The 27243-nt window shown below is 38.1% G+C and overlaps 2 protein-coding genes across 8 annotated transcripts in view; one reads left to right on the forward strand and one right to left on the reverse strand.

Moving 5' to 3' along the window:
* Positions 1-8402, reverse strand: part of hlcs (holocarboxylase synthetase (biotin-(proprionyl-CoA-carboxylase (ATP-hydrolysing)) ligase)) — an 85396-nt gene extending 76994 nt beyond the window's left edge. For 3 of the 5 annotated variants that reach the window (XM_057821624.1, XM_057821623.1, XM_057821622.1), the window contains exon 1: positions 8013-8402. In XM_057821624.1, the coding sequence (XP_057677607.1) occupies positions 8013-8249 (237 nt within the window). In that variant the 5' untranslated portion in view covers positions 8250-8402. The remainder of the gene's footprint in view (positions 1-8012) is intronic. The other 2 variants (XM_057821627.1, XM_057821628.1) reach the window with 2 other exon arrangements.
* A 2354-nt stretch (positions 8403-10756) lies between these two features.
* On the forward strand, positions 10757-26600 carry smfn (small fragment nuclease). 3 transcript variants are annotated; one of them, XM_057821633.1, is made up of 8 exons: positions 10757-11013; positions 11137-11217; positions 14441-14524; positions 14603-14680; positions 19162-19273; positions 19359-19467; positions 26087-26140; positions 26316-26600. In XM_057821633.1, exons 2-8 carry the CDS (start codon positions 11173-11175, stop codon positions 26401-26403), a joined length of 570 nt encoding a protein of 189 aa, XP_057677616.1. In that variant the 5' UTR covers positions 10757-11013; positions 11137-11172; the 3' UTR covers positions 26404-26600. The 3 variants fall into 3 exon arrangements, with proteins under 3 accessions (XP_057677616.1, XP_057677618.1, XP_057677617.1); XM_057821635.1 differs by lacking the exon at positions 26087-26140; XM_057821634.1 differs by lacking the exon at positions 11137-11217.
* Positions 26601-27243: the final 643 nt, after the last annotated feature.

Below are 27243 nucleotides of genomic sequence, written 5' to 3' on the forward strand. Positions count from 1 at the left end.
CTAATGATTAATAAAGCAATGACATAAAATCTTATAGAAACATAACATTGTAATTGTATTTATAATTGTATTTAATACCCGACTATCCTTGCAAACTTGTTCTTACCAGGTCTGCTATTCACCCAGCTGATGACGTATCCACTGCCTTTAGCAGCCTCATCTAACTCCTTTTTTTAATCCCTCAATCTCCCTTCCCTACGAGGCATGTCTATGTAATGAAATATAAATATTAAAAAAAAACAAAAAAAACAGACTCCCCGGTGGCTTTTAGTTTTAAAGCTTTCTTAATTTCTTTCTCTCTCAATAACGATGGAGGTAGATTTGTGTTTTTATTATTCAATCGTGTTTTTATTATTCAATCAAAAAACAAAGTTTCAATCAAAATACAGTATATACTTTTAATCCCCAAAAAGTCACTTCAATTTAAAAAAATTGTTTTTGATTGCAAAAATAAATTTGAGACAAAAAAAGCATTTGAAAACTATTTTACTTGATTGAAACAAATTTTTCCATTGAAGTAATGTTGTTTTGCGTTTGGGCCACATTTTGGCTAGGACATTTGTGTCTTTATTATTCAATCAATAAGTTGCTTCAAACAAAAATATATATATAAAAAGAAAAACTTTGCACACGTGTCAATCATCGTTTACCAAAGCCTGAGAGGGTTTGAGTAGACTCACTATGAAGCATTTAATAAAGCCAAGCATTTTCTTACTACTTTATTCTTGTTTAAAAATAATTCGGTGGGGCAGTAACATGTTTAAAACTTATCATAATTCTTACATTTTGAAGTGCTTGAAAACCATTTATAAATGATACTTTGGTGAAAAAACATGTCATATATATGTATCTTTTTTCCAATGTAAAATCTGAATAAATGCATTGAACACGCACCAAAAAATGGGGGGGTGCTACTTCGCGGTTTTCACTTATTGCGGCGGGTTCTGGTCCCCATTAACCGCGAAAAACGAGGGATCCCTGTATTTCTGAAAAGCTTTAAGAAGCAGGACTCATTCCCACCACTCGTCGGGCCGGTGTTGTGCCGACACCGGCCGTCAGCTCAAATCCAAGCCGAAAATAACGCGTCTCCGGCGGACGACGGGAGCGATGTGAGGCGCCACCTCCATCCGAGAGCATGCCGCTTAATTTGACTCAACAGTGTTTCTTCGTTTATATTACCGCTAAATGCACAAGCTTGACGCCAATTTAACGGGAGCTATTTTTTTTCATGGGAGATTTGGCTAGCTCTGGCAGTGTTCAACGCAAGCTGCAACGAATGGCAGTAACTTTTTTATATCGCAAAATGTGAAAACGATTGAAACCATTACTCACCAAATTCAATCTGCTGGCAAATACAGGCAAGTGTGTATGCTGCGCTCTGGTCTGCCCCGGTGTGGATAAGGCCTGCTTTTTGTTTTCGCAGCTATGCAATGCCACCCAAAGGCTCTCCGAGCACTCCATGTACAGTAAGGAGTGCGCGCGTTTGGAATAATGGAACGCACCTTGGGCCGATGATTGGTTCTCGTCAGCGAAGCATCTAGAAGGATTTGCTGACTGTCCAAGTGTGACATTTTTTAAAGAACCGATTTCTTAAGTGCTCAGTTTACGTACTAAGTTAATCACATGATAATAATAATGTACGTTGATAATAGTCAACCGTTTTATCAGATTGAAATTCTTTATTTGTGGAAACTTATTGAACAACACGACTGCTATCTGCCGCAGCCAACGCACATATCTCCCCCGCCAGAACAAACGTAAACACGGAAGGCACGTCCCTCGCTCTCCCGCACCTCCCTCACCCCTCTACGTCATGCGGTGCATTCAGGAACACATGCTAACACCCTCGCCACATTATAACTCGATTCGTTATAATAATAATAATTAAATAAAACCTCCCGACCCCCCCCCCTCCTCCTCCCAAAAAGAATTTCTCCTCGGATCTATGCAATTCACGTAGGTCGCCATTTTTTACTTCAAAACGGCGAATTTCGCCGAAAGGTGAGAGATTTTCATGCCTGCCTGCGGCTCTTTAGTGCTGCTTCGGAGCTTTTTTTTTTTTTTTTTTTTTTTAATGGAAAAAGATGGGGGAGGGAAATATATTTTTTGTTTTAATAGGATTTCTAGGAGGAGAAACGTGATACAAACATTCTTTCAGTTCATTAATATTGTAATGAAGTTAAACTTGTGGTATCATCGTACAACAGAGTAGTCACGTGGTGCGCTATAGGATCCACTGCAGGGAAAATAAACATTTAATCATGAAGGCTAATTATGTATTTCTAGCCAACTTAGTCATTTTTATAGTAGGCTAATATAGCTAGTATTGATAATTATAAGGCTTGTACAAGGCTTTTAATTTTTTGCTGCTCCAGACATACTGTATCAGTTTTTGTTTTTTGTTTTTTTTTTTTTTTTTTGGGGGGGGGGTCAAATATGGCTCTTTCAACAGTTTGGGTTGCCAACCCTGAGTCACTATGAGATGTAAGTCGTACTATTGCTACGAGAAAAAAAGTCGCATTATTACATAGGGTAACGTAGCTGTAATCAGCAACGCATTTTACATACATGTACCGTAGCTGAGAGCTATAACATTAGCCTACCTAATTAAATATTTCAAATATATCTTTGTTATGGTTCTTCTTGGGGGAAAAAAATAATGAAAAAAAAAAAAAAAAATTCGCCATGGCACGACATGGTCTGGCTGTCCGACTCCGATGCAGCCCACCACCACAGTTTCAAAAAATCCTATGGTCAGAGACCCTCCCACCACAGTCTCCTAAAATCCTGGTGGGAAACACTGAACTTTATTGAGTGTGGCAAAAAAAAAAGTATATAATCTGTTTTGACCATAGTATGTGTAAAGGCCAAAAACGCCTATGACCATACCTGCTGTTTGTGTTGAATTGTCAAACATAAAACTATTCAATCTTAATTTTCTATTGAATGTTTATCCTATCAAGTTAAATAAATCACTGATTCTTGAGAATTTGCCAAAAACATGTCTCACCTGGAAAAATGCTTATTCTGTTTGAAAATAATTACATTTTCACAACAAACATGAATCAAATGTATAATCAGAGGATTTTATACACATATGTAACATGCTTTTACTGGTGGACTTTAAATTTTAATAATTTTGTGACATTATGCTGGCCCATTGCCTTCAAAATCAGCTGTCCCCCGATGGGAGCTTTTCTTTTCAATTTGATCAAAAAAACAAAGTAATTATGAAATTTAATAATAACCTTACCAGATTAAAAAGTTTATTGCTATGTTTATAAAAAACTACAAAAAGTGAATTTTGAAAAAAATTAACCATCATTTTCTGATTGATCAAAATGTGTCCCTCACCTCCTGTCACTACCGTCAGATTTTTTGTAAAATCAATAAAATCAAGCAAGTACAAGGTCCACTACATTCCTGAGGACCTCTTTTCAAACCTTCACTTCTTCTTCCTGGTTCAAGATCAGTCAAGCTCCTAAAAGTTTGCCATTTTTTCTAAAACCTGTATATATTCTTTTAAACTGCTTCTGTTGCCACCATAACATGTCACCACCGTATCTTTTGTGTATAGGAAATAAAATAAAATTATAACATAAATGTTTAATATTTAAGAAGAGGTTTGTGTCAGCTAGCAAGAGAGTGAAAACAAGATGGCTAATGTGGACTACCTCTGCATAGCATGGAAAAGACTAGATTTTTGTCACTACCGTCAGATGTCACTACCGTCAGACTTTCTGTTTGACGATGGTGACATACAGACTGATGGTAGTGACAAAAACGTCCAAATGGTCCCTAAGGAAGGATTAAATATGATTTGCTGACCACAATTAGTACAATTATAGTTTTTTATTTTTAATCTATCTTTATTTTATCTGTATTTGTGTATGAGAATAGTTTCTTCTTTATTTCTTTTATAACGTTGATACGATTCACTTCTGGTCAGATGGCCCCAGCAAGCAGTATAAAATCAAAAAAAACTTTTCACTTCTCTGCAGTGTCCCTCCAACTCTAGGTTTTCAGAGCACCACCTGGAACTTCTTCCCCACCTCACATGGGAAGGGAGCCCCAGACGGGGTTGGAGGAACTGTGAAAAAGGCTGCAGATAGCCTTATACTGAGAGGAAAGGACATTGTGGATGGCAGTGTCTTTCATGAGATGGTTGATTGTGCAGTACCAAGGTCTTTATTATCACAGAAGCTGTCATGCAACCATATGATGCACTCCTAAGTCAGACACTAAAAGCTGTACCTACCACTCGGAAAATCCATCAGGTCATCCCAACAAGCCAAAAAGACTTTGAGATCAAATGCAGGTTGCTGTCCTGTTTCTCCAGTGAACCAGAGATTTTCGAATGTTTCAGCCCTACGACATGCCAGTTGAAGGCCAGCATACCCAGGGCCGAGGACGACGGTGGCCCACCGCAAAAGAAAAAGTCCTCTGGCAATGCTCATGGAGGAGATGGAGCAGGAAGAGGAGAGCGAGCCACAGGAAGTGGAGGAAGGTGAAACACCAACCAGCAGAGTTCCACTTTCTGATGGGACTGTAGCATATCTATCTGCTGATAAAGTTCAGTGCGGAGATTGGCTTGCAGTGATTTATGACAAGAACTGGTGGTTGGGAAAGGCTGTAATGGTGGATGCTCAGGATGAAGTGGTACAGGTGGAATTCTACCATCATCATGGGCCTAATCCACAATTCAATCCAAAACAGGGAGAAGGGATGTGTGCTTCATACCATTTCAACATATTCTGGTCAAACTCGTGGAACCATCTGCACCAGGTCGTGCAAGCAGAAGAAGGGAGATATACAGCCTGTCTAATGAAGTCATGGACTACATAGAGGAGAAACACGTACATTATAGGGGCTGACAAAGCTGAATGAGTGTTGGAGTGATAAAGTTGTCTTCTCTCCAATAGGACTATATGTTCAATACACAGTTTATATGCACTAGTTGGCAGTTTACAATGTTATGACTTAAACATTATTTTCCATTGTTAATTGATTATTCTTGTCTGTGATTTGATTATTTTGTTCTTTGATTGTTCCTTATGTTGCCAATCAAATATGTATCACAGTGATCATACTTTTTCTTTGTTTTGCAAATTGTTAAATAAAGTTGTAAAACAAAAAAACATAACTGGTGGTTTATATTATGGAATTATATGTGAAAATGGAAGGCACTGTCACCACCGTCAGATATGTGTCACCACCGTCAGGTCCAATGTAACCACCGTCAGAAGGACTTTTATTTGCTTTAAATACATATGTTTGTAATTTGTTACTTCAGTGCTCCTGGGCTATAGAGGTAACATTCTATTTTATTAGAGAAATGGGTTTTTAGATTTAAAAAAACATTATTGACATATTTAAGTGAAAAGTAAACATTGGATTATGTAAGATCTTATAGACGAGTATACTTGAAACGGTATAAAAAAAATAAAGTAAAGTGAATATTTACCATTTAACACCATATACGTGTACTTATAATGAAAGGCATTGGTTTGAAAGCTCCAAATTGGTATTGGACGAGAAAAATAAAAATAAATGAGCTTTTTATTGTGTCTGACGGTAGTGACAAATGCAACGCAGTGACTCAAAAAGCATCTATTTTATGAAAAAGGTAAAAATTGGGGAGCTGACACCAGTACATTGCTGAACAGCTAAGACATTGGTCTATAATAACATTACTTCAGATTTTGCAATCAAAACATTCCCCCCCCCCAAAAAAAATACCTGTTTTAGGCAAATTCTCAAGAATCACTGAAATATTATCAAGCTTCAAAACGGTTGGTCGAGCATGTTTGGTTGTCAGTGGGACATCAACATTACAAATTTTGAAAAAAGATTTTGGGATTTGTCTTTTGGGGTCCAAAATGTGGATTAAAATTGGTCAGTGAAGAAAACAACAATTTGGACATGAAGTTCAAGGTGTCCTGAAAAAAGGGGCCCAACTTGGCCATTGTGAACAGTTTTTTCTTTAAAATATAAAGGCAACATCAAAGGCATGCAAATTCGGGCAAAATAGGCTTAGGTGTTAAAGGTTTAATAACGGCGTTAGAATATAACGGTGTTACTAACGGCGTTATTTTCTTCAGTAGTGAGTAGTCTAATTAATTACTTTTCTCATTTTGGCAACGCCGTTACCGTTACTGAGGCAGAAAAGGCGTGCGTTACTATGCGTTACGATGTTGGTAGACTGCCGAGAGAAAAGTCTGGAAAAAGACTGACTCACGGAGACGAGAGAGCAGAGCAGGAGTGGGGAGGAGGCAAGGGAGTATGACGCCGTTGCAAACGCGACGCAACAATGGTAGCTCCAATAATACCTGACTGTAGCCGATAGCTTACAAACTAGGCCCACATGATGCTTCGGTAGATATTACATATATACAGAACTAGATGCAAATGACAGACACGGCTGCATTAGCAACATGTATAGTAAAGAACTAGATGCGTTAGTAAACAGGCGCCATCTTAAAGCAGATTTCTCAGAAAGGCTTTGTTGTAAAGAACCTTCCTATCGAACCTAAGTAACTTTTTATCTAAAATGCTCCTAAATGGGTAAAATTTTGACTTAAATCTATGTTTAAATGATGAAATAGTTTTAAAACTTACACATGTCAAAAATAGACAGAAGGGAACTAATGCAATAACGGAAGCAATTTTAACAACTTTAACGGTTGATTCACAACATTAAATGACTTCCACACATAGCAAAGGTTACTATCTAGTTATTGCAATATCCGCAATACCCATGTGTCTAGTTAAGTTTAGGGTAAAGAACTGGGCTAAGGCCAATTGTCCCAAAAACCCTTTAAACTTCACATTGTGTGACCTTTTTTTTTTGGGGGGGGGGGGGGGGGGGGGGGACATGAAAATTATCACTAGTTACTTTGCCAAGTAACTAATTACTCTTACATTCAAGTAACTGAGTTACTAACGCAATTAGTTTTTGGGAGAAGTAATTTGTAACTGTAATTAATTACTTTTTTAAAGTAAGATTAACAACACTGCTCACCAGTAATAAAATGTCGGCTGCAAACGTAAATGTGCCTGGTCCACGGAACCGTCTTCTTTTACTGTTCCTCGATTGATTGCTTTTAGCCAATTGCTTGTCCTTTTCTTCTCATGAGGAAGAATGAAGAACTTCAAATGCGGCTCCGAACTCTTCCTTGTGTTACAACTCGCAACACGGCAACTTTTAGTCATTCCGACGGAAAGAAAGATCACAAATAAGACTAAAGTTCAACACTTTTGTACTACAACGCATGACAGAGCAACTGCTTGTGACTCGTGTTTTGGCCCCATTTCAATATGGCGACGCTTTGTTGTGGCTGGTGACGCCATTAATGCCCGGTTGTCTGACTGCGAGAAAGACAATGTTAAAATTAATCTCCTGTAAGAAGAAAGAATTGTGGAAATGACTCTACTGCAATTGGGTTTTGAAGTATGTCTTGCAGTGTTCATTGATTTAAGTGAAAAAATATCATTTTTCTGCTTTTTTTCTGTTTAAAAAACATGCAGACTAAAATTAGTGTGGGGGGGGTAATATTGCTGAGGTGGTATTGGAGGTGATTAATTCAGTTAAGGTAAATCAACCTATTTCAATTTTTGGACATATATAATCAAGTTTTCAGAGGAAATGTATTTCATCAAGAACTAGAAAATCTGGAGAAATTGTCTGGGTATGCTTTGCTCTCTCTGTCATGGTTATTAGAAATTTTGTTGCATTTCAAGATCACTTCCTTGTTAAGTCATTGGCCGCCATTGACGGCGCTAGACGTCCAATTCATGTCCACTGGTAGGCGGGAATCCCCTCAACTAGAGTGAGGACCCTTAAAGTTAGGATTAGAATCGGAAACTAACACTTCATTTGGATAGCTACTTTGTTGGCTATAATCTTCCTTAAGTACACCAAACTTGTGTGACTATATAGTTCAAGCACAATATATTACCCAATTATTGGATTCACATTGAAGAAAAACTGATACTGTAGTTCCGAATAATACCTTAAGTTCAGCCTCAGTGACCGACTTGTCTCCCAGCTCCAAAAAGATGTCTTCGGGCGAGTGATGGCATTGAGCAACGAACTGGGGTGCCGTCGGTAGGACTGATGACGAACGGGAACTTCGTCTGAAACTCAAGCTTCTGCTGCTGTCCAGCGTTAAGAGTCTGTTGCGAATCAACACTGAATAGAATTTGTGAAAACGCACCCAGAGGTACACGTAACACAACGTTATCAACATCTTTAAAAAAAAGGTCAGTTCTAAGGTTACATTGTCGTTTTTTTTGTTTGTTTGTTTGTTTCTTTAGAGACGAAGAAGTTTAAAGCGAGTCTCTAGATACAAATACGGACTAATTACGGAAAGTCGAGCTGGGGCGCCTGCGCGATTTCGTTGTCGCCGTGCGCATGCGCAACAGGTCAGGTCAGCCATTTTTCTTCCTCTTCTTTTGATTCAAGGACGATTGCAGGCAACTATTAGATTCGTACCGCCATCTACTGTTGCAAACGTGTTCGTCATTTCTATGTGATTCATTTTATAGTGATCCCTCGTTTTTTTGCGGTTAATGGGGACCAGAACCCGTCACGATAAGGGAAAAACCGCGAAGTAGCACACCACAACACTCTCCCAATTTTTTTTGTGCTTTTGTAATCATTCAAAAAATGACTTTAAAAATTATTCGCTCACATATTCTAAACTTTTAAACAAATTGTGTCACGATGAAAAAAATGGTGTCTGTAAAAAAGTCACGGATATCTACCTCATAACTTTTGTTATGTATTTTTTTTGTTTATGTATTTTAATTGTATTTTTTTGTTACTGTCGCATTTTCTCCGATATGTTAGATGATAAATAATCAATCCAAACAAATAAAAATTGAAAAAAAAAATTGAAAACAAAACAAAACAAACATTTAAAAGGGTAAATATCTGAAAAAGAAAATCTCAACCACTCCTTGATGTCTGCAATTTCTGCATCGCAACCCTTGTTATATTACCATGTTTTACCCATAAAATTCCCCAAAAATCCAGCTATGACCATTCACAGGTGTGTCTTGACACTCAGTGATACATGCTACATGGAGTTTTTGGATCGAAACAAGGTAAGTACGCGATAATATCTTTTTAAAGTCATGGCGTCTGTAATTCTGCTCTCGCGTGCTCTCACCTCCAGATAGGGTTTTGCTGTTTAAGTTTTTTTTTTTAAAATGCCCTCTGGGCTGTCAAAATTATCGCGTTAACGGGCGGTAATTTTTTTAATTAATCACGTTAAAATTAGGGGTGTCAAACGATTAAAAATTTTAATCGAGTTAATTACAGCTTAAAAATTAATTAATCGTAATTAATCGCAATTAATCGCAATTCAAACCATCTATAAAATATGCCATATTTTTCTGTAAACTATTGTTGGAATGGAAAGATAAGACACAAGGCGGATATATACATACAACATACTGTACATAAGTACTGTATTTGTTTATTGCAGTACTTCTCAAATAGTGGGGCGCGCCCCCCTGGGGGGGCGCAGAGCAATGCCAGGGGGGGCGCATGTGACCTCGGGGAACATGTTTTTTTTTTTGCCGTACTGGAATAAAGTGTACTTGGTCTATAGACCCTACTCATGTGACGTCACAGCCACGCCCCCGCGCCATGTTGTCCGTATACTCGTCATGTTAATGCATTAGCGCTTCGTAAATTCCTCCTATTATGGCGTGTTTTTTTGCTCGTTGACATTAATAATCAAAATGGTGAAGTCATGTGTGGCGGTCGGTTGCAAAAACAGAGAAGATAGACGGAGAGACTTGAAGTTTTACCGTATTCCGAGAGACCCGGAGAGGAGAGCGAGATTGACTGCTGCAATTCGACGAGAAAATTGGGCTCCAAACGACTACCACAGATTATGTAGTAGTCATTTTATATCTGGTAAGATGCATTTAATATATATTTAGGGGGTTTTGGGCTGACAACCACAATTAAGATCATTGCTAGGCTAATCGCCGACAACTTACACTCAGACGTTGTGAATGAACTACCTGAAAATATATAATTATAAGGGGATAATAAGACAGTTGTCATACAATTAATTTACAATTTCACTATTGAGGTCAAAAGCTATTACGTATTGTATTATATATGTATATAGTGAGAGTGCTATCGCTAAACCATATAAACATTAAAAGCCCTAGCTCCATTGACAAATGATATGAAATACATTAGACTTGACAGTGGATGTTAGCAAGAACAAAAGATTTTGAATTGAAAATTTCGTAACTCACCTTCCGAGCACAAGATTCCTGCCGAATTTTCGTGTACGAGGACATGTTTCACCCAACCAGCAACGTAGCATTTATAAGCCTCCAAGCTCTTAAAGTTTTTCAAACTTTCGTGAGAATAGGCTGATTTTGTGTGGACAAGATAGTTGTAAATATCAGGATATCAGATGTCAGGCGAAGCCAGCGGGTCGAAAAACATCGATTTAGGCATCAAATACGGATCTGGCGAATGGATAAACGGAAGCTTTTCCACGTAACGCCTTTTATGCAACGGATCCAATGAGTTTACAGCGTCAGATAACACCGGAGCTTCCATGAATTGCTCTATAACTTGCTCGACTAATTGAAAACAATGAGAATAGGTCTGAAAAAGAGGTACAATATGGCGGCCGGAAACAGCGACACGCCCATTTTGTGACGTAGGTGAGTAGGGTCTATAGAGGGTCGACCCTGGCCTGTACTGTGGTGAAGTCGGCAAGGCGGAGTCACAACAACTTCCGGGTCGCCTTTAATGTTTCGAGGAGCGAGGAACGTTGCAATGAAGACATTTGAAATGAACCCAATGGCACTTTAAATCAACAACTGTTTGAATGTCTGGTAGTGAGGGGTTTAGAGGGTAAACCGAGTAGCGAAGACCGAGGATTTTGCAATTATAGTATCCTAAAGGGGCATATCAACAGAAGACTGAGGATCTAGGATGTAGCAAAATAGCGAAATGAGACGCTAATCGAGGATGTGAGTTTTCAAATTGTGAATTACGCGGTAGTCTCTCATAAATGTTCTCCTTCACTTCAGATCGCAAGAACTTGAATTTTTTTTTTTTTTTTTTTTTTTTTTTTTTTTTTTTTTTTGACTAAGTGTTCAGCGTCTAACCCCGGCCGTTGTACGATTAAAATGAACGCCACTTTCTCCCAAAAGATGGTGTGGGTGGATCTTGAGGCAAGTATTGTATTGTGTTTGGCTCAAAATTGACCCGTTTTCAAGTTTGGGTACACAAAAAACAGTGGTACTTTTCTACATACCCAAACTTGAAATAGCGTCAGCCTTGACCCGAAAACAATTCTATCACTGTACTTTGCGGGAATGTGTGTTTGCAGAGTTAAATGTATTATAAAGTATTGAAAATTATTATGCCCAAGGGCGTATGTTTTTTTCTCAACATTGGTAGGGACGATATGCTGTAATAGCATAACCTGCATGTACACGTTTTGCTGTGGACGGGACATCAATTAGACCAAACAGATTGGATGAACGGGGGTCAGGGCTACATTTCGCACGAATATGAACCTAATTAATTGTTAGGCTAAATGATGATAAATCTGTATTGATTTATACTGACTTTAATGTGTATTGGTTCAGGTGATACACAGTTTGATTAAAATCTTTGTTCTCAAAAACTACTGGAGAAACATTTGGAAAACTTCCAGAATCAATATTTGGATTTTATTAGCAAATTGAAATTACAATTTTTTGAACATAACTTAAAGTGCGTACGACAGGATGAAAAAAAGTTGTAAATAGCATTATTATGTGAATTACAATCATATTTTGAGACGATTCAACTACCGTATATACAACAATTTAGCAAAGCACAGATGACGAGAAATTAGTCTTTTAATCTGCCGGTGAGCCACGCTTACCATTATAGGGCTCTAGCGTCCCCAACAGGTGGATGACGTCAGCGGAGTCACGATTTCATCTGATTTAGTATGCAGCCCATTGAGGGGGAATTATTCACAACGACGAAAACGTGATGAAGAGAGCCGCAAAATGTCATCGTTTCAGTCTCTCTACTCCAATATTTTTACAGGATATTCTTTTATCCAAGTATTTTTCCCCAACAGCTAAATAAATGGCTTGAGAAGGACCAGTCAGCCCGTTGCGGAGGAATTATTCAGAATGAGGAAAACGTGACGAGGAGAGCCGCAAAATGTCATTGTTTCAGTCTCTCTACTCCAATATTTTTACAACATGTTATTTTAATCCAAGTATTTTGCCCCAATAGCTAAATAAATGGCATGGTCATGACAAATAACAGTCTTGTGCTAAATGAAATATGAAATAATAAAATTGCATTTATTCAAGACGACATGGCAAAATTACTCCATAATGGTCAAAACTGTTGACTTCACCTTTACTGTCGCACCTCCCGAACGATATTTTATGCCACCTAAATCTGGCTTATGTCATTTCCCTTCCGCGGCTTCAGAGAATGTAAACAAACTAAGAGGCCTGACAGCTAGCCGACATGCTAACCCGAACCGAGTGATGTTTCCAAGTCTTCGAAACGGAAAATCACACATAACTAGCCCGGATCATTTCACATGACGACTGGGTTGTCGATTGTCCTTGCCGATCGGCAAACCACCCGGCAGAGAGCAATTTACAGCTTGTTCCCTACAGAGCTGCTGTAGTTGTTGTGCAGCTATCATCTGCAGCGAATGTGTATGAGGAGAGCTTTTTACATGCACATCCATGATCAAACGTAAGTAGTCCGTTATTTAAAGAAAGTTTGTAGTGTTTACTTTGTACTTTTATTTTCTGTTTTCGGGCTATTTTTAACTCAAAGTTGCAATTTCTGATCGGTCGGAAAATTTGACAGAACACCGGGCCCATGAAGAGGGGAATAAGCCGAGTATAGTTCTCTCCCGGCGTGGGAATGTGCGACAAGCCACCGAGGGGGCAAGGAGCATGTCAGCCACAAAATGCAAGCCACCTACATATTAAAATGATCCCAGTATTTGACATGATACAAAACACGATGTTTACTCACTTCCTGGTAAATCCAATGGTCCCACAGTAGTAGAGCTTGTTTTGGCCAATATCCACCGGTGAATGGGAACCTTTTGAATCCCCCAAAAGGCGCACACGTCTCTCCCTCTTACAGCAAGATTTTCTGCAGCCGTTTGGCTGGCGTGATGCGAAAAATAAACGTATTAATCCGCAAAATCAACTGAATCCTTAGTCCTTCTCAGACTACAATATGGCTGTATAGTGAAGTGGACTTCCTCTGTACACGTCACAGCGCCCTCTTTCTCAACTCGAGTCTGTTGCCGGAAGTCACTCATTTTCATGGCGCGGAATTAAAAAAAACTAAATAAATATAGCGATCGCTTCCACACACATCCAAGCGGTCTATTTCATTCAGGAGCATAAAACACCGCGTGCATTATGAAACAAACATGCTTTTTCGTGTCACAGGCACTTTAAATTATACTAACATATACAGTAAATAAAAAATTGTTAATAATCTCTTAACTATCCTGGAATGCAAAAAAATAAACATTTGTTTTCAGCGCACTCAACATTGTCTAAATAAATAAATATAACTGAAAAAACTTTTTAGTCCGGGTATAAAATTTAAAAAAAAAAACTTTTTAGTCAAGGTATAACAAATATCAATAAAAACTGAGCCTTTTGTCCACAAGTACAGCCAAATTAAAAAATAAATGAAAGCTCCTGTGGGCTGCTTTAAGACCACATAAATAAAATAAAAATGACAATTGGGGAGAAGGGGGTAAATCTCAGTTCTCTACATTTCTCACAGTTTAATTAACATTAACAGTAGAAAACATACAGGAGGACACTTCTCTCCAAGCAGCTTCTTACTCGAGTTTGCAGGTTAGCATAATTTAATGTTATGCTAAATCTGATGCAGGTTGGACTTTCAGAAGAAAAATTTATGGTATGTTCCCCACCTCCACAACATTGACGTCTTTTTATATTACTTGCAGTGGCTGCTGGTGCCGCTGCCCAAAAAAACCCCTTCTAATATTCCTCCTATTCGAAGGAGGCTAAGGAGGTCGCATGTTGTCGACATGTTGTATAACTCATCAGCCAATCAAACGAGCGTTTGAGGGATAAAAAATGACTGCCACATTTAGCAAGTCGAATGGGTAAATGTAAGTCTGACATAATGAAAATAATTTACTTAATAATGGCAGGATCAATTTTATCCTTTTAACATATGGGAAGACAATCTCAATTATAATATTGACTAATAATAACTGAAGTCATTACATAATGCAAATAAGATTGATTAAAAGTTGGTGGGGACAATTTGAGCATCCTAATAAGTTGGTAGTGTTATATCCCTACCGTCCCTGTGCAAACCTACGCCCTTGATTATGCCTGTGATTTAATCAATGTATTATTGTTTTAGATGACAGGCTTGGACATTGAAAATGACAAGATAATTGAAATGGCATGCATAATAACAGACTCCAACTTGAACATACTGGCAGAGGTAATTTCAATATTCTTATTAATATTTTGACTTTCATACGTATCCTCAATTCTAAAGTCAGATGTCCTATCTTGGTAGGGGCCCAACCTGATCATAAACCAGCCAGATGAACTATTGGAATCCATGTCAGAGTGGTGTAAAGAACATCATGGCAAGGTAAGCTATACTGCTGTAATGTCATCTAGTCTCACTAATAGGGCAGCTTTAGAATTCAACTTATATTTATTACTTTCCATATAAGGCACTATCAATTGCACTTCAGACTCAAATTGATTATATAATAGTAGGGCTGCAGCTAACGATTATTTTTTATAATCGATTAATTGGGCAATTAACTAAACGTTTAATCGATTCATAGGATAAATGTCACTTCTTTCAATAACTTTCACAATTTCACTTGAAGTTGTTTTAGGCGTGTTGTCACAATGAAGACAAAATGGATGACTATTTCCTTCATAAATAATATTTTATGACAGCTTCCTGACTTAACTGTAGTCTACAACTGCACTGTTTTAAGTACATAAAACTTGTCACATTTTTAAATAAAGGTTCTGAGTATAAAACATATTGAAAGTATAAAAAGAATTTCTCAGTCCACAACTAAGACCAAAGTCCTGTTCATTCAAATTAGACAAAAACAAAAGTGCTGCTGATTGACTTTTTTTTTTCTCGTGGGCAAAGCGCTGATATAAATTGTGTCAATGATTCATTTATTTTCTTTAGACAAACTAAACAACAAAATCTAATAAGGAGGATAGAGACTGTAATGAATCAGTTTTCTTTATCAAACAATTGTTCATAAATACAATCCAAATCCAATTTCAAAGCACACTCTCTTGTATGACAATTCACAGTTTGAATGGGAGGTTGTGTTGAAAGGAGACTGTAATCTGTTATATGAATGGGTTTATTTGTGTGGTTTCTTAATAAAAAGGAATGAGACATCATTACCATCTAACACTAACTTAAGTGCTTATATGCTTCTCCAAAACACAATACAGACAGATACTTAAGACAGTGATTAGTAAGGATGCAACAATACTCTGTTTTATATTGAACCGTTCGATACGCCCTCTTCAATTCAATACGCAAAAACGTTCGATCCAAATGAAAAACTCCCAAAATTTATTTTCCGAATTTATTTTTGTCGTCTCTTGCTAAAATTTCCGGCGCAGCTTTGCCTTGAAAAAACAAAGTCTGCTGCTAGCAGGCCCCCTCCTCCACTCCTCCCCCAAACTGCATGAAAGGTGGGAGTTGTGGTGCCCAAGGATCATTGCTCGTGAGGAAAGACAGATACCTAAGGAGCCGGCTTGCCGGCTTCAGTATCGTACAGATCCGTTAATTGGCCGCATTTTGAGTGAGCTGATATGCTTTCCCCACTCGTACATATTAAAGACTATCTTTACGGATACGTACAACAAAGTCCGCCAATATATTGTTGCCGACTTGGCTGCTACAAATAACCTCACTTTGACTACAGACAGGTTAAGACTGTGAGTCACAGAGAGCTAGCTCACGGTTACATGATGAACAATGAGTGGCAAATTAAGAGCGCTGTACTTCAAACTCGTCCTGTTTATGAAAGTCGATTGTCAAATGCTGGTGTTGTGCAGTAATGAGCAGACGTGAGTGACTTCTGTGGCGTTTGTTAACTTTTTTAATGCCCGACAACACTTGCGCGCACACACTAGACATCATCAAATAGCAACCTAGATGTGCTTGTTATATCCGATGCCATTGGCTGCGTGAGCCCAGAGTGATCATGGGACGCGTAGTCCATATACTACATCGATGAATTAAAAACAGCCATGACTGAATGGAAGTTTAGCAGGCCAAATCAATCCATACCATTGACTATAGATAATGCTGCAAATATAGTTAATTCAGTATGTAACACAGATGGACACGGACCACAAATAGGATGTTTTTCTCATGTGGTAAACATACCTGCTAAGAGAGTAATAGCAATCAACAGTGTGCCCCGCCTCACTTTACAAATAGTAAAGATTGTTCTCAGCACTTTTATACAAAATTTCTTCAGATCAGTAAGAGGTAAGCACATAAATATTATTCACTATAATGCATGTTTATATGATGGCATTGTTATTTTTGCTTGTTATTGTTGCTTGTGCATTTTAAAAAAATAATAAAAATTTGTTTCAGAGCATTAAATGTATTGAATCGAGTCGAAAATCGTGTCCCTTGTCTCGAAAATCGTACCGAACCGTGACTTAACTTTATTGTTGCATCCCTAATTACCATCTAACAACAACTCAAGTGCTAATATGCTTCTCCAAAACACAATGCAAACGGACACTTAAGACACTGATTAGCATCATCGCTAACTAGCTTTGTGCTCCGTGCCTAGTAGTAACGTCTCATCAACAAAGAATACAAAAAATACACCTGGCTTCTTTTACTTACCTGTGACAGATGCATACTGGTTCTTATAACACAAAAGACAATCTCAACTCTTGACACTTTGTAATATTACTGATTCAGCAACCCAACCTGAGCGTACAGCCTCAAAAAAAGTAAGGAATCACCCGTCTCGGACGAGCACTCACTCAGACATTTTATTACGCAGGAGAAACTTGGATAAAAAGCTTGAAAAAATAATTATTTCAAGATTGCAACTCTTTAGCATTCAGAGACACTAAAAGAAATGAATAAGAAAATTGTGGTGGTCAGTAAATGTTGCTTTTACAGAGCAAGTGCAAGGAAATAAATATAGAATCACTCCATCCTGAGGAAAAATATATGGAATCATGAGAAACAAACAATGAAATAACAATCAAAACACATCACATGTATTCAGTTGCACCACCTCTGGCTTTTATGACAGCTTGCAGTCTCTGAGGCATGAACCTGATGAGTGACAAACAGTATTCTTCATCAATTTGGTGCCAACTTTCTTTGATTGCAGTTGCCAGATCATCCTTGCAGGTTGGAGCCTCACTATGGACCTTTTTTTTTTTTTTCAATTTCCACCACAGATTTTCAATAGGGTTAATATCTTGGCTATTTGCTGGCCACTATATTGCCTGGATGAGTCTTTCTCCAAGAAATGCTTTAACAGTTTTAGCTCTGTGGCATGATGCATTGTCATCTCGGAAAATAATTTAATTATCCCCAAACATATTTTCAATTGAAGGGATTAGAAAGCTGTCTAAAATTTCAATGTAAACTTGTGCATTTATTGAAGATTTAACCAGAGCCATCTCCCCAGTGCCTTTGCCTGACACATCATCAAGGACTGAGGGAATTTTGATGTTTTCTTCAGGCAATCATCTTTGTGAATCTCACTGGAACGGCACCAAACTAAAGTTCCAGCATCATCACCTTGTCTAATGCAGATTCTTGACTCATCGCTGAAAATAACCTTCATCCAGTCATTAACAGTCCATGATTGCCTCTCCTTAGCCCATTGCAGTGTTCTTTTCTTTTTAAGTGTCAATGATGGTTTCCTTTTAGCTTTCCTGTATGAAAATCCCATTTACCTTTGGCGATTTTGCACAGTTCTGTCACATACCTTGACTCCAGCTTCCTCCCATTTCTTCATTTGTCTTGTTGTACATCTTCTGTTTTCAAGACATATGGCCTTTAGTTGTTTGTCATGATATTTGGATGTCTTCCTCTGTCTACCAGTACGCTTAACTTTAACAACATTGCCATGCTGTTTGTACTTGGTCCAGATTTTTGATACAGCTGACTGTGAACAGCCCACATCTTTGGCAACCACACGTGTAGCGTTACCCTCTTCAAGAAGTTTGATAATCCTCTCCTTGGTCTCAAGAGACATCTCTCTTGTTGGAGCCATGATTCTTGTGAATCCACTTGGTCCAGCTGCACTCCAAGGTGTGATAACTCCACTGGTTTTAACTGCTGACTAACGAGCAGATCTAATCTGAGGCATGTGCCCAATTAAGGAAAGGAAATTGACAGGCTTTGTAAGTATTTTCTACTCAAAATGGAGTGATTCCATATTTTTTCTTCGGAATGGAATGATTCTAAATTTATTTCCCTGCACTTGCTCTATAAAAGTAACATTTACTGACCACCACAATGTTTTTATTAATTTCTTTTTGTGTTTCTGAATGCTAAAGAGTTGCACTTTTGAACTAATTCCTGATTTTTTTCAAGCTTTTTATCTGAATTTGTTCTACATAATAAAATGTCTGAGTGAGTGCTCGTCCGAGACTGGTGATTCCATACTTTTTGCTAGGGGTTGTAGCAGTGAACTCTCTCTCTCTTGCTCTACTCACTGGCGCATGACAAACTAGGACCCAAACGGGATTGCTTCGACCTGTCGGCTAAAATTGATTATCAAATTAGTTGGCACCTAATTTACGAACCAATTTTAATCGATATAATCCATTAGTTGTTTTTTTTAACAGCTGAAATAACAAAACTTGTCTCCATCCCAATATTTCTGGGCTTTACGTTACACACACACGCACGCACGCACGCACACACGCACACACACACACACACACACACATAAGGTTAATTTCATTTTACATAATATTATGGTTTTGTGGTCCTGGTTTTTGTTTTAGTGTGGTATACATTTACTATTTTGAAGAGATGACTGATTTGCGCACGTCTCTATATAACATTGCATTATTGTTTCACAGTCTGGACTGACCCAAGCGGTACGACAGAGTAATGTCACCCTGGAACAAGCAGAGAATGAATTTCTATCCTTTGTTGTACAACACACTCCACCGGGTCAGTGCCCTCTTGCTGGTAAGTTGCGTTTTGCTTTGGCAGCAAGTGTTTGTTATTCATTTTCCCCTGACAAAAAAACGCCTCATTCTTCCTTATTGTGTAGGAAATTCTGTGCATGCTGATAAAAGGTTTCTAGACAAGTATATGCCAAAGTTTATGAATCACCTTCACTACAGAATAATTGATGTCAGTACCATTAAAGAGATTTGCAGGTAAGACTGATGCTATTTTGCAACATTGAATTGCCAGGCCTTTTTATTGATGATGTGCTTTGTGTTTTAATATTAATCCATAGCAAATCATCTTTAAATAAATTTGATTCCAAAATACTGTTCTGATGCTCACGGAACAGGTTTGAAGTGGTTTTAACAACACAGTGATCAGATGTGGGTTTGTTGATGTGGTTGCAGCTTAACGTTGCATTCAAAGTGTAATTGACGAAGAATAGTTTTTCTCTTAGCCAAAACTCGGCGTGTTTAATTTCCAATGACATGCGGATACATCCTCTCATGCTGTCTTCACAGGCAATCAGACAATTCAAAGGCAACCAAAAATAAGTACTGTATGTTGCACTTTAGAAAATTAGTCATATACTGCCGTCTTGTGGCGAAAAAAATAATGTGTCAATCAATAACAAGCAATAGGAATATTGTTTCACATCCAATGAGGACACATCCATTAATACAAAACATTTCTCCCAACAGGGTTAGTAACTCCGCTAATATATTTGCGTCATTTTAGGAGTAAAATGTACTTCCAGAATTAGTTTACCACGCCATACTTTTTACTTGAGTAAATTTTCAAAGAAAAAACACTACTTTGACTCAGCTACTTTGGGCTAAAACTGAGTCGTTACTTTTTCCTATTTATTCAATGTACTGTTTTAGGTTTGATTTTAGTTTTGCCAGATATGCCCACAGTGGCTCTACCAATTTCAACAATGTGATGTCACAACAATAATCACATGACACCCATCATATCAATCAGATCTAGCAATGCAGTCACATGACCACACAACAGCTTACAGTCGGAATTCGTCGGCCTGTTCCATCCCATGGCGCCTTTAAAGCGCTGGAAAAAATCAACTATTTGACATTGAGCGCTGCCATCATCGTTAGGGATGGGACGATATGCTGAGGAGCCGTTTACATGGTGACACCCTGAGAATACAACACGTTTCATGTTTGCATTTACATGGTTCTGTCTCCATTCAAACAATGTCGCAATTCTATGTAGTATTCATGCCTGGCCCTGTGGGGCAGTGAAGTTTTACTAGGCAACAGCCAATGATGCCTTTCCTTGACAACAATCTCCTCAGCTTGGAAGACAACGTACCCGCCCACTCCAAGCAATGGCCTCCACACCTTCTTTTCTTTTGCTTCAAAAGGCACATAAACGCAAACGCAAAATATATTTCAATTAAAAAAATTATAAAAACAGCCAATTAGAGCAGACGTTCCACCATTTTTGCTATTTTGAATGTTTATTAGCAGTGACTGCGCACACCCAAAGTGACTTGTTTGAGTGCTGACGTCGTCGACGCGAGAGCTTTCCATTCATATGGTCGCGGAGCAATCCCCGCAATCGAATTATTCCGCTTTGGAAGTTGGGATCAAAAGTTTGCGTCTTTGCCTTCCGTTAGTATTTTTTCCACCAAGTATGTGGCCACACTTCTCACCTTGGTGTCCCACGGGGACAGTGCATTGCGTTCTTCTTTCGGTCGGATTATAGTTAAAATGCGACCATAAATCCTGCCATTGTTAAATGATGTTAGATCACTGCTGATGTGCACTCCCTCGGGCGAGGGTGGGGGCGTGCCCAAATCACATGAATGACACAAAACACAGCTCGGAAGCAGGCTGACCAGAGCCGTATAAATGTCGCCGCGGGTGGTCACGTGGTTCCTGTAGGGTGTGGGTAGTTCCAAGCACAAGCAGCGCTGTAGTGGTTTTCAATGGAACTGACAGCGGTACTTCCGACATATATGGAAAAATGGATAAAATTGTGTATCTAAGTACTAGTTGGATTATGTCATTGCATTATAACATATATTTAAATGCTAGTTTTACATTTGGAGGGGTAAGGCGACAACTGAAAACTATGTATACCAGGGGTCCCCAAACTTTTTCCTGTAAGGGCCACATACCTTTTCCCTTCTCTGATGAGGGGCCGGGGTCAGTTTGTAACAGAAAAAGTGCGACGATTGCAGGAGTGCCTAAATGTAAACATTTATTGTTTTTCAGAAAGCCAAAATCAAATAACCCTTTATGGATTCTTCACTGAACAAAAGTAAATAATATAAAAATAATAATATAATATAATATAATATAATATAATATAATATAATATAATATAATATAATATAATATAATATAATATAATAATAGCACTATTAATTAAATAAGATAATAACCAAATAACCCTCTAGGTTCTTCACAGAAAAAAGCCAGGAAATAAATAACACTATTGCTATAAAAAAGAAAAAAAAAAACATCAAAATGCTCTCTGGTATTGTTCAGGGGGCCGGACCAAATGTGGAGGCGAATGCAAGATGATTTAGGTTTTTCTTTTTTCACAACAAGAATACTGTTTTTCCAGAGAATGTCTAGATTTCCTTTATTCACCTACCTGTGCTAATATATTGAAGATAACACCATGTATAACATATTTTGTTCCCAAGTTCTAATCTAAATGGTACATCCTAGTTTGTTTCGTCGCATTGACATATAAATACACTTTTGTTTCCCAAAAAGTTTGAGGTCACGACTTTTAGATTCTATTTTCCACTTTTCTTTACTGTTGTAATTAATAATGCATATATATGTGTGTGTGTGTGTGTGTGTGTGTGTGTGTGTGTGTGTGTGTGCGTGTGCGTGCGTGTACATATTCCTTCTTATTTTATAGACTGTTTGACCTGAAACACAAAGAAATTATGTTTAACAAATATTTCCCGCGTGACTTAACTCAATTTTTGAATATAGCCTCTAATTTTAGCAAACCCAAACCTTTACCTTTTTAGAGGCATTTTTCATTTAGTTTGGACCCAAGCAACACAAATGAAATGATTACAAGACAAGAACAAAATTGTATTATTTTCTGTAACATGGTGTAATGTATTAAGAAATATGATTCAGAAAATCATATTTTTTTTATTGAACAATTGGTGTAATGGTTCATTGTTTACACCTAACATTTTATAGATCAGTGGCCTGTGATGGTTGGTTGTGCAGCATGGTTTCCCCAAAGAACAAGAGCAGCAGAAAAAATGGATGGCAATGGTCAGCTGTCAAAACATGAAATAAAAGGCTTTTATAATGTTTTTTGCTATTTGAAAAATGGGCTTCGTGCCCACAGCCAGCAGGCACCAGCAGCAGTCCCCAGCAGAAGCGGATCATGAAAATGTGACCTAAAGTAAAACATTAAATTAGTTTTCTATTGTAAATTTGTGTTTATTATTTGTTGACAGCACTTTTCAATCTATATACATCTCTTAAATATAATATTGTCAAACATTTTGGTGTAAAGAATACAGGTTGTCATGCATTGACTTGGTACTCTTCCATGAGGGTGATACCTTGCTTAGTTTAAAGCTTACAAAATCAAGCTAATAAGCACGTGAAAGCCAGTCGTCAACCAATACTCACAAATACAGATAGTGTGAACGTCACAAAGGGCATCTGAAAGATTTGACAATTTAAAAGAGGTAGCGAATTAATGAATTTATCCCTGGCGATACATTCCCAGTTAGCAGAGTCAGCTTAAAAAGGAGAAAATCGCTTGTCACCAAGATAAAGTATATGTATAATTACGCCATGCTCATACAAATAAAGCTCAACATATACATCATAAAGCACCTCTGATAGAATAGAGACTGTTGAAAATTCAAAAGGGACCGTTCCGAATATACTTGAAAGCCAGCCATTCGTATGACTGCGGTCCTCCCTCGTCGAAGCCATGTTTGGAACTACCCGAGGCTCCACTTCCCGGAAAACCCAGAAGTAAAATCATATAATGGATCCCTATGGGAGTTGTCGCAACCCTCTTTATATGGCCCTGAGACTGACTAACTACAAGCACAAAAATAAAATAAAAATGTCATGCATTGTGAACATATGACAGGTACGATGGCGCATTTTCATCTCGTTCTCGTCTCGTCAGAAGAAAATTGGCAATCTTTTCATCATGTTACAGTCATCCAAGAAGCGTTTTTAGCTTATCATCGTTATGAAAAAAATGTTCGTTTTCCTTGTCATCGTCGTTGACAAAAACAGTGGTGCCAGAACTGGTCCTCATGGGCCGCTGTGTGTTGTAGGTGTGGGTTTTTGTTCCTATCAGTCGAGCACAGGCTGTTTAACCAATGAAGTTTCTGCTAAAACAAGCAGCACCTGACTGCAATCAACTGATTACATTTGTAAGTAGAAGAGTTCCAAAAATTCAGTTATTACATGCATCGTGATTCGACACGTGATGATTCGATTAGGATTCATGAAGGTTCAAAAACAATGATTTTCACTCATAACTTTATGACGGCCGCTCGTAGCTGAACGAAATTCAAGACACGTCTGCCACCCGGACACCGTTATCGGACGCACGCACAACATTATGATGGATGCTCTTAGTTACTGGGAGAAAGATTTACTGCTTTTTAAATGACTGGAGATAGTGTAAAGCGCTTTGAGCGCCTTGAAAGGTGGAAAAAGCGCTATATAAGTATAACACCATATAAAATAAATTTGTGTATGAGACAGGCAGGCACTTTTGTACGCAAGTTATTTTTTAGAGCAAGAGGGGAAAAGAGATAGTTCATGGCTCCTTGTCTTTCAGATGTCCAACAGTAGTTTTAAGGCAATTAAAAAATGTCCTGAGTTAGTTGCTAAGACCTGTGTGTGTCTATGAGAGGTGAGTACACGAACCCTCTTGTAATGTTTAGCCTTTATTGTTGTTGTTTTTGAGATGGTAATCATTAGCGCCGAGCGCTAAGCTAATTAGCCTAATTCGCTTATGTGTATTTCATACGCAGAAGGTGTAAAACCACGAATAAGTACAGTGGTGACACTACAAACATGCGAAATATTACAGAAATTTGTTTTTGCAAGTGCTGCCTGGAAGCCGACAGGCGCGTGGGCGGGCAGGGAGAGAAGAAAGTGCGCGTGCTCTAATGAGTGAGTGTCTGGCGATGTTGTTTTTTTATATGCTCGGCAATAAACGCTGCAAGTTAAAAGTGATCAAGAGCAGTTGTGATTTCCACCTGTCACTCCAAGAGTTACACAAGGGAGGTTACACTGTAAAAACAAAGTATATTGGTTAAAAGAAGTCTTATTTCTAAAGACACTTTGTTTGTGTCCAGAAAATGGGGAATTCATTCCACCTGTATAGATTTTATTGTATTGTTGAGAGAAATAAGTACTCCTTTTAAAATGGTTAATGTTTTTGCACTTTCTTGTGAAAAATACATAAAAAGCAACTTAAGGGCAGCTTTTTGATGTATGGGCATGTTTCCATCGTTCCTGTTGAATCATAAAGATATTTTAAATAAATAATGGACATAAATTTGTTTGGCTACTTTATTAATCAGTACTGTACAATGCATCGATAATCGTGATAACAGCGATCATCGTCAATACCGTGATCATCGTTCAAAAATCGAATCGTAGCAGCCTGAATCGTAATTGAATCAAATCGTGGGGTGCCTAAGATGGCAAACCCCTACTTGTAAGACACCAGATTGGTGAAAAAGTGTTGTCTTGTTTTTGTTGGGATTAAATACAGCACCCACTCGGACCTATGTGGAATGGTTTGGACATCCCTGGGTTAGAGGGTTAAGCAATCTGACTAAGGCTATGTCTGCACGTAGCAGGGTATTTGGCAAAAAGAAAAACCTTTTCTACGGTTTGGCCTATCATCCACACACACATTTAAATGAGGGTTCTTGAAAACTGTGCCCCAAGCGAAGATGTGCGAATTCTGCGTTTGTGGAGCCATCATGTACACACTGATAACCGAAGATTTGTAGAAACGTCACTGACTGCGACAAACTTTGTCCCTACGTCACACATGAGACCAATGTTGTTTGTAGACCAATTTGTAATAAAATAGACAGGTACTTTTTTGCTTCAATTAATTAACAATCGCTTGCAGTGTTTCATATTGAAGAACACATGCGAAGGATTATGGACAATTATTTTTCGTACATTGTTATGAATGTACTTAAAAATTAATGAATGCAGTTGGCCGTGGAAGCTTATTTTTTTCTACAAACGTGCTAGTGTAGACGGAATTATTTTTTCCCGGCTAATTAGGGCAGGATCCCCAGTTTTAAAAAACCCTGCTAGGTGTAGACATGGCCTAAGTTATTTATGGGCTATGTTGCTCAAATCATGCGGCAGTGCATCGGGTACGTGTATATATTGCAACCCACTTCCTTCAAACGCGATGCATATCTTGACCTTTCGTTTCACGAAACTGAATTTCCCCTATGGGAGATAATTTAAAAAAAAAATAGTCACAAATCTAGTCAACATGACTCAAAAGCTTTTATTAGGCACTGATAGACAACAGAAATGATCGTTTTAATTTCATGGTAGGAACTACGTTTTCTCTACTAGAGGGCGCTCATGCTCTTTGGGCGGGGGATGTTTCATTTCTGTAGCCTTTCCTTGTAGGAATTTTTATGTATTCTTTTGGACTAATTTGGTCAATGTTATTATACCATATATCATACTTGAAGAAAATCTTTGGCTGCGCTACCCTCGTCTGCCAGTGATATATATTATTTACAAACTCCTTGACTTGGTGTGTGACACTTTTTTATTTTTTTTAAACACCTCTTAGGAGATGGTTTCCGGTGGAATATGAGATGGTACCACATAAGAAAGCAATGCACAGGTGACAAATATTAAGTAAACCCTCCACTAGTTCTATGCCCAAATATTTATTTTGACAGTCCCATAACAACAAAGGCTACTTTTGGCTTCTTTGTGGCCCACCATGAATTTGACTTCAAAATCTTGCTTTACAGGATAATTCAATGTTAAGACACACATTTTGTTTTCTCTTTCAGAGCCTTGGAGGACATCAGGGAGAGCATCAACGAGTTGAAGTACTACAGAGCCAGTATCTTCAAAGCCACTTCTGATGACTCACAATAGTAACAACAACAATAGTTTGCAAACATTAAAGATCAGTGATCCTTCTGCGTCAGCCAAATTCTGTCTGCAAGGAAGCAGTTATTCATTGTGGAAAAAGACTTATTCTGTATTATTCACAAGTTTGCGATTACGTATTCATTTTCAAGCAGAGATTTCTTGCATTTTGCATCGATTATTAACTGAAAAATTAAAGAACTGAGGCCTCTACACAAACCTTGCAAATGCTTGCAATGCAGACAGTGGTATTATTGCGTTGCATTTACGCCGTTGCATTTACTTGGGTGACTGAGAAAAATGTACCTCTAAGATGCCATACTTTTTACTTGAGTAAATATGTAAGGAAACGCTCCTCTTACTTTGGGCTACCCTACTGTACTGTAGTTACATTTTCCCTCTTTATTTTACATATTAGATTTGACTTTATTTTTGCCAGACATGCCTGCAATTGCTCTACCACTGTCACCAATGAGGTCTCGCAACAATAATCACATAAATAATAATAATAATACAGTCAAATGACCACAAACAAGCTTCCAGTCGGAAGTCCTATGATCACGCCGGACTGTTCAATCCAACCACATCTAAAACCGCTGCTGGTTGTCTGTTGTTACTGTCCACCCAATGCAAATTATGCTTACCTGGATAATGTATGTGCTATGATACACAACGTGTGTGACAATCAAAATGAAGTCTATATTATGGGAGACCTTAATATAGACTGGAATTTATTACAGTGTCCTTTAAGGAATAAGCTTCATTCTATTATTGAGGCATGTAGTTTAAAACAGTTGTTAACTAAACCAACGTGAATATACTGTAGGAGTGATGGATCTAAGACAT

The sequence above is a fragment of the Corythoichthys intestinalis genome, chromosome 18 (assembly GCF_030265065.1).
Source record: "Corythoichthys intestinalis isolate RoL2023-P3 chromosome 18, ASM3026506v1, whole genome shotgun sequence".
NCBI classification, from domain to species: domain Eukaryota; kingdom Metazoa; phylum Chordata; class Actinopteri; order Syngnathiformes; family Syngnathidae; genus Corythoichthys; species Corythoichthys intestinalis.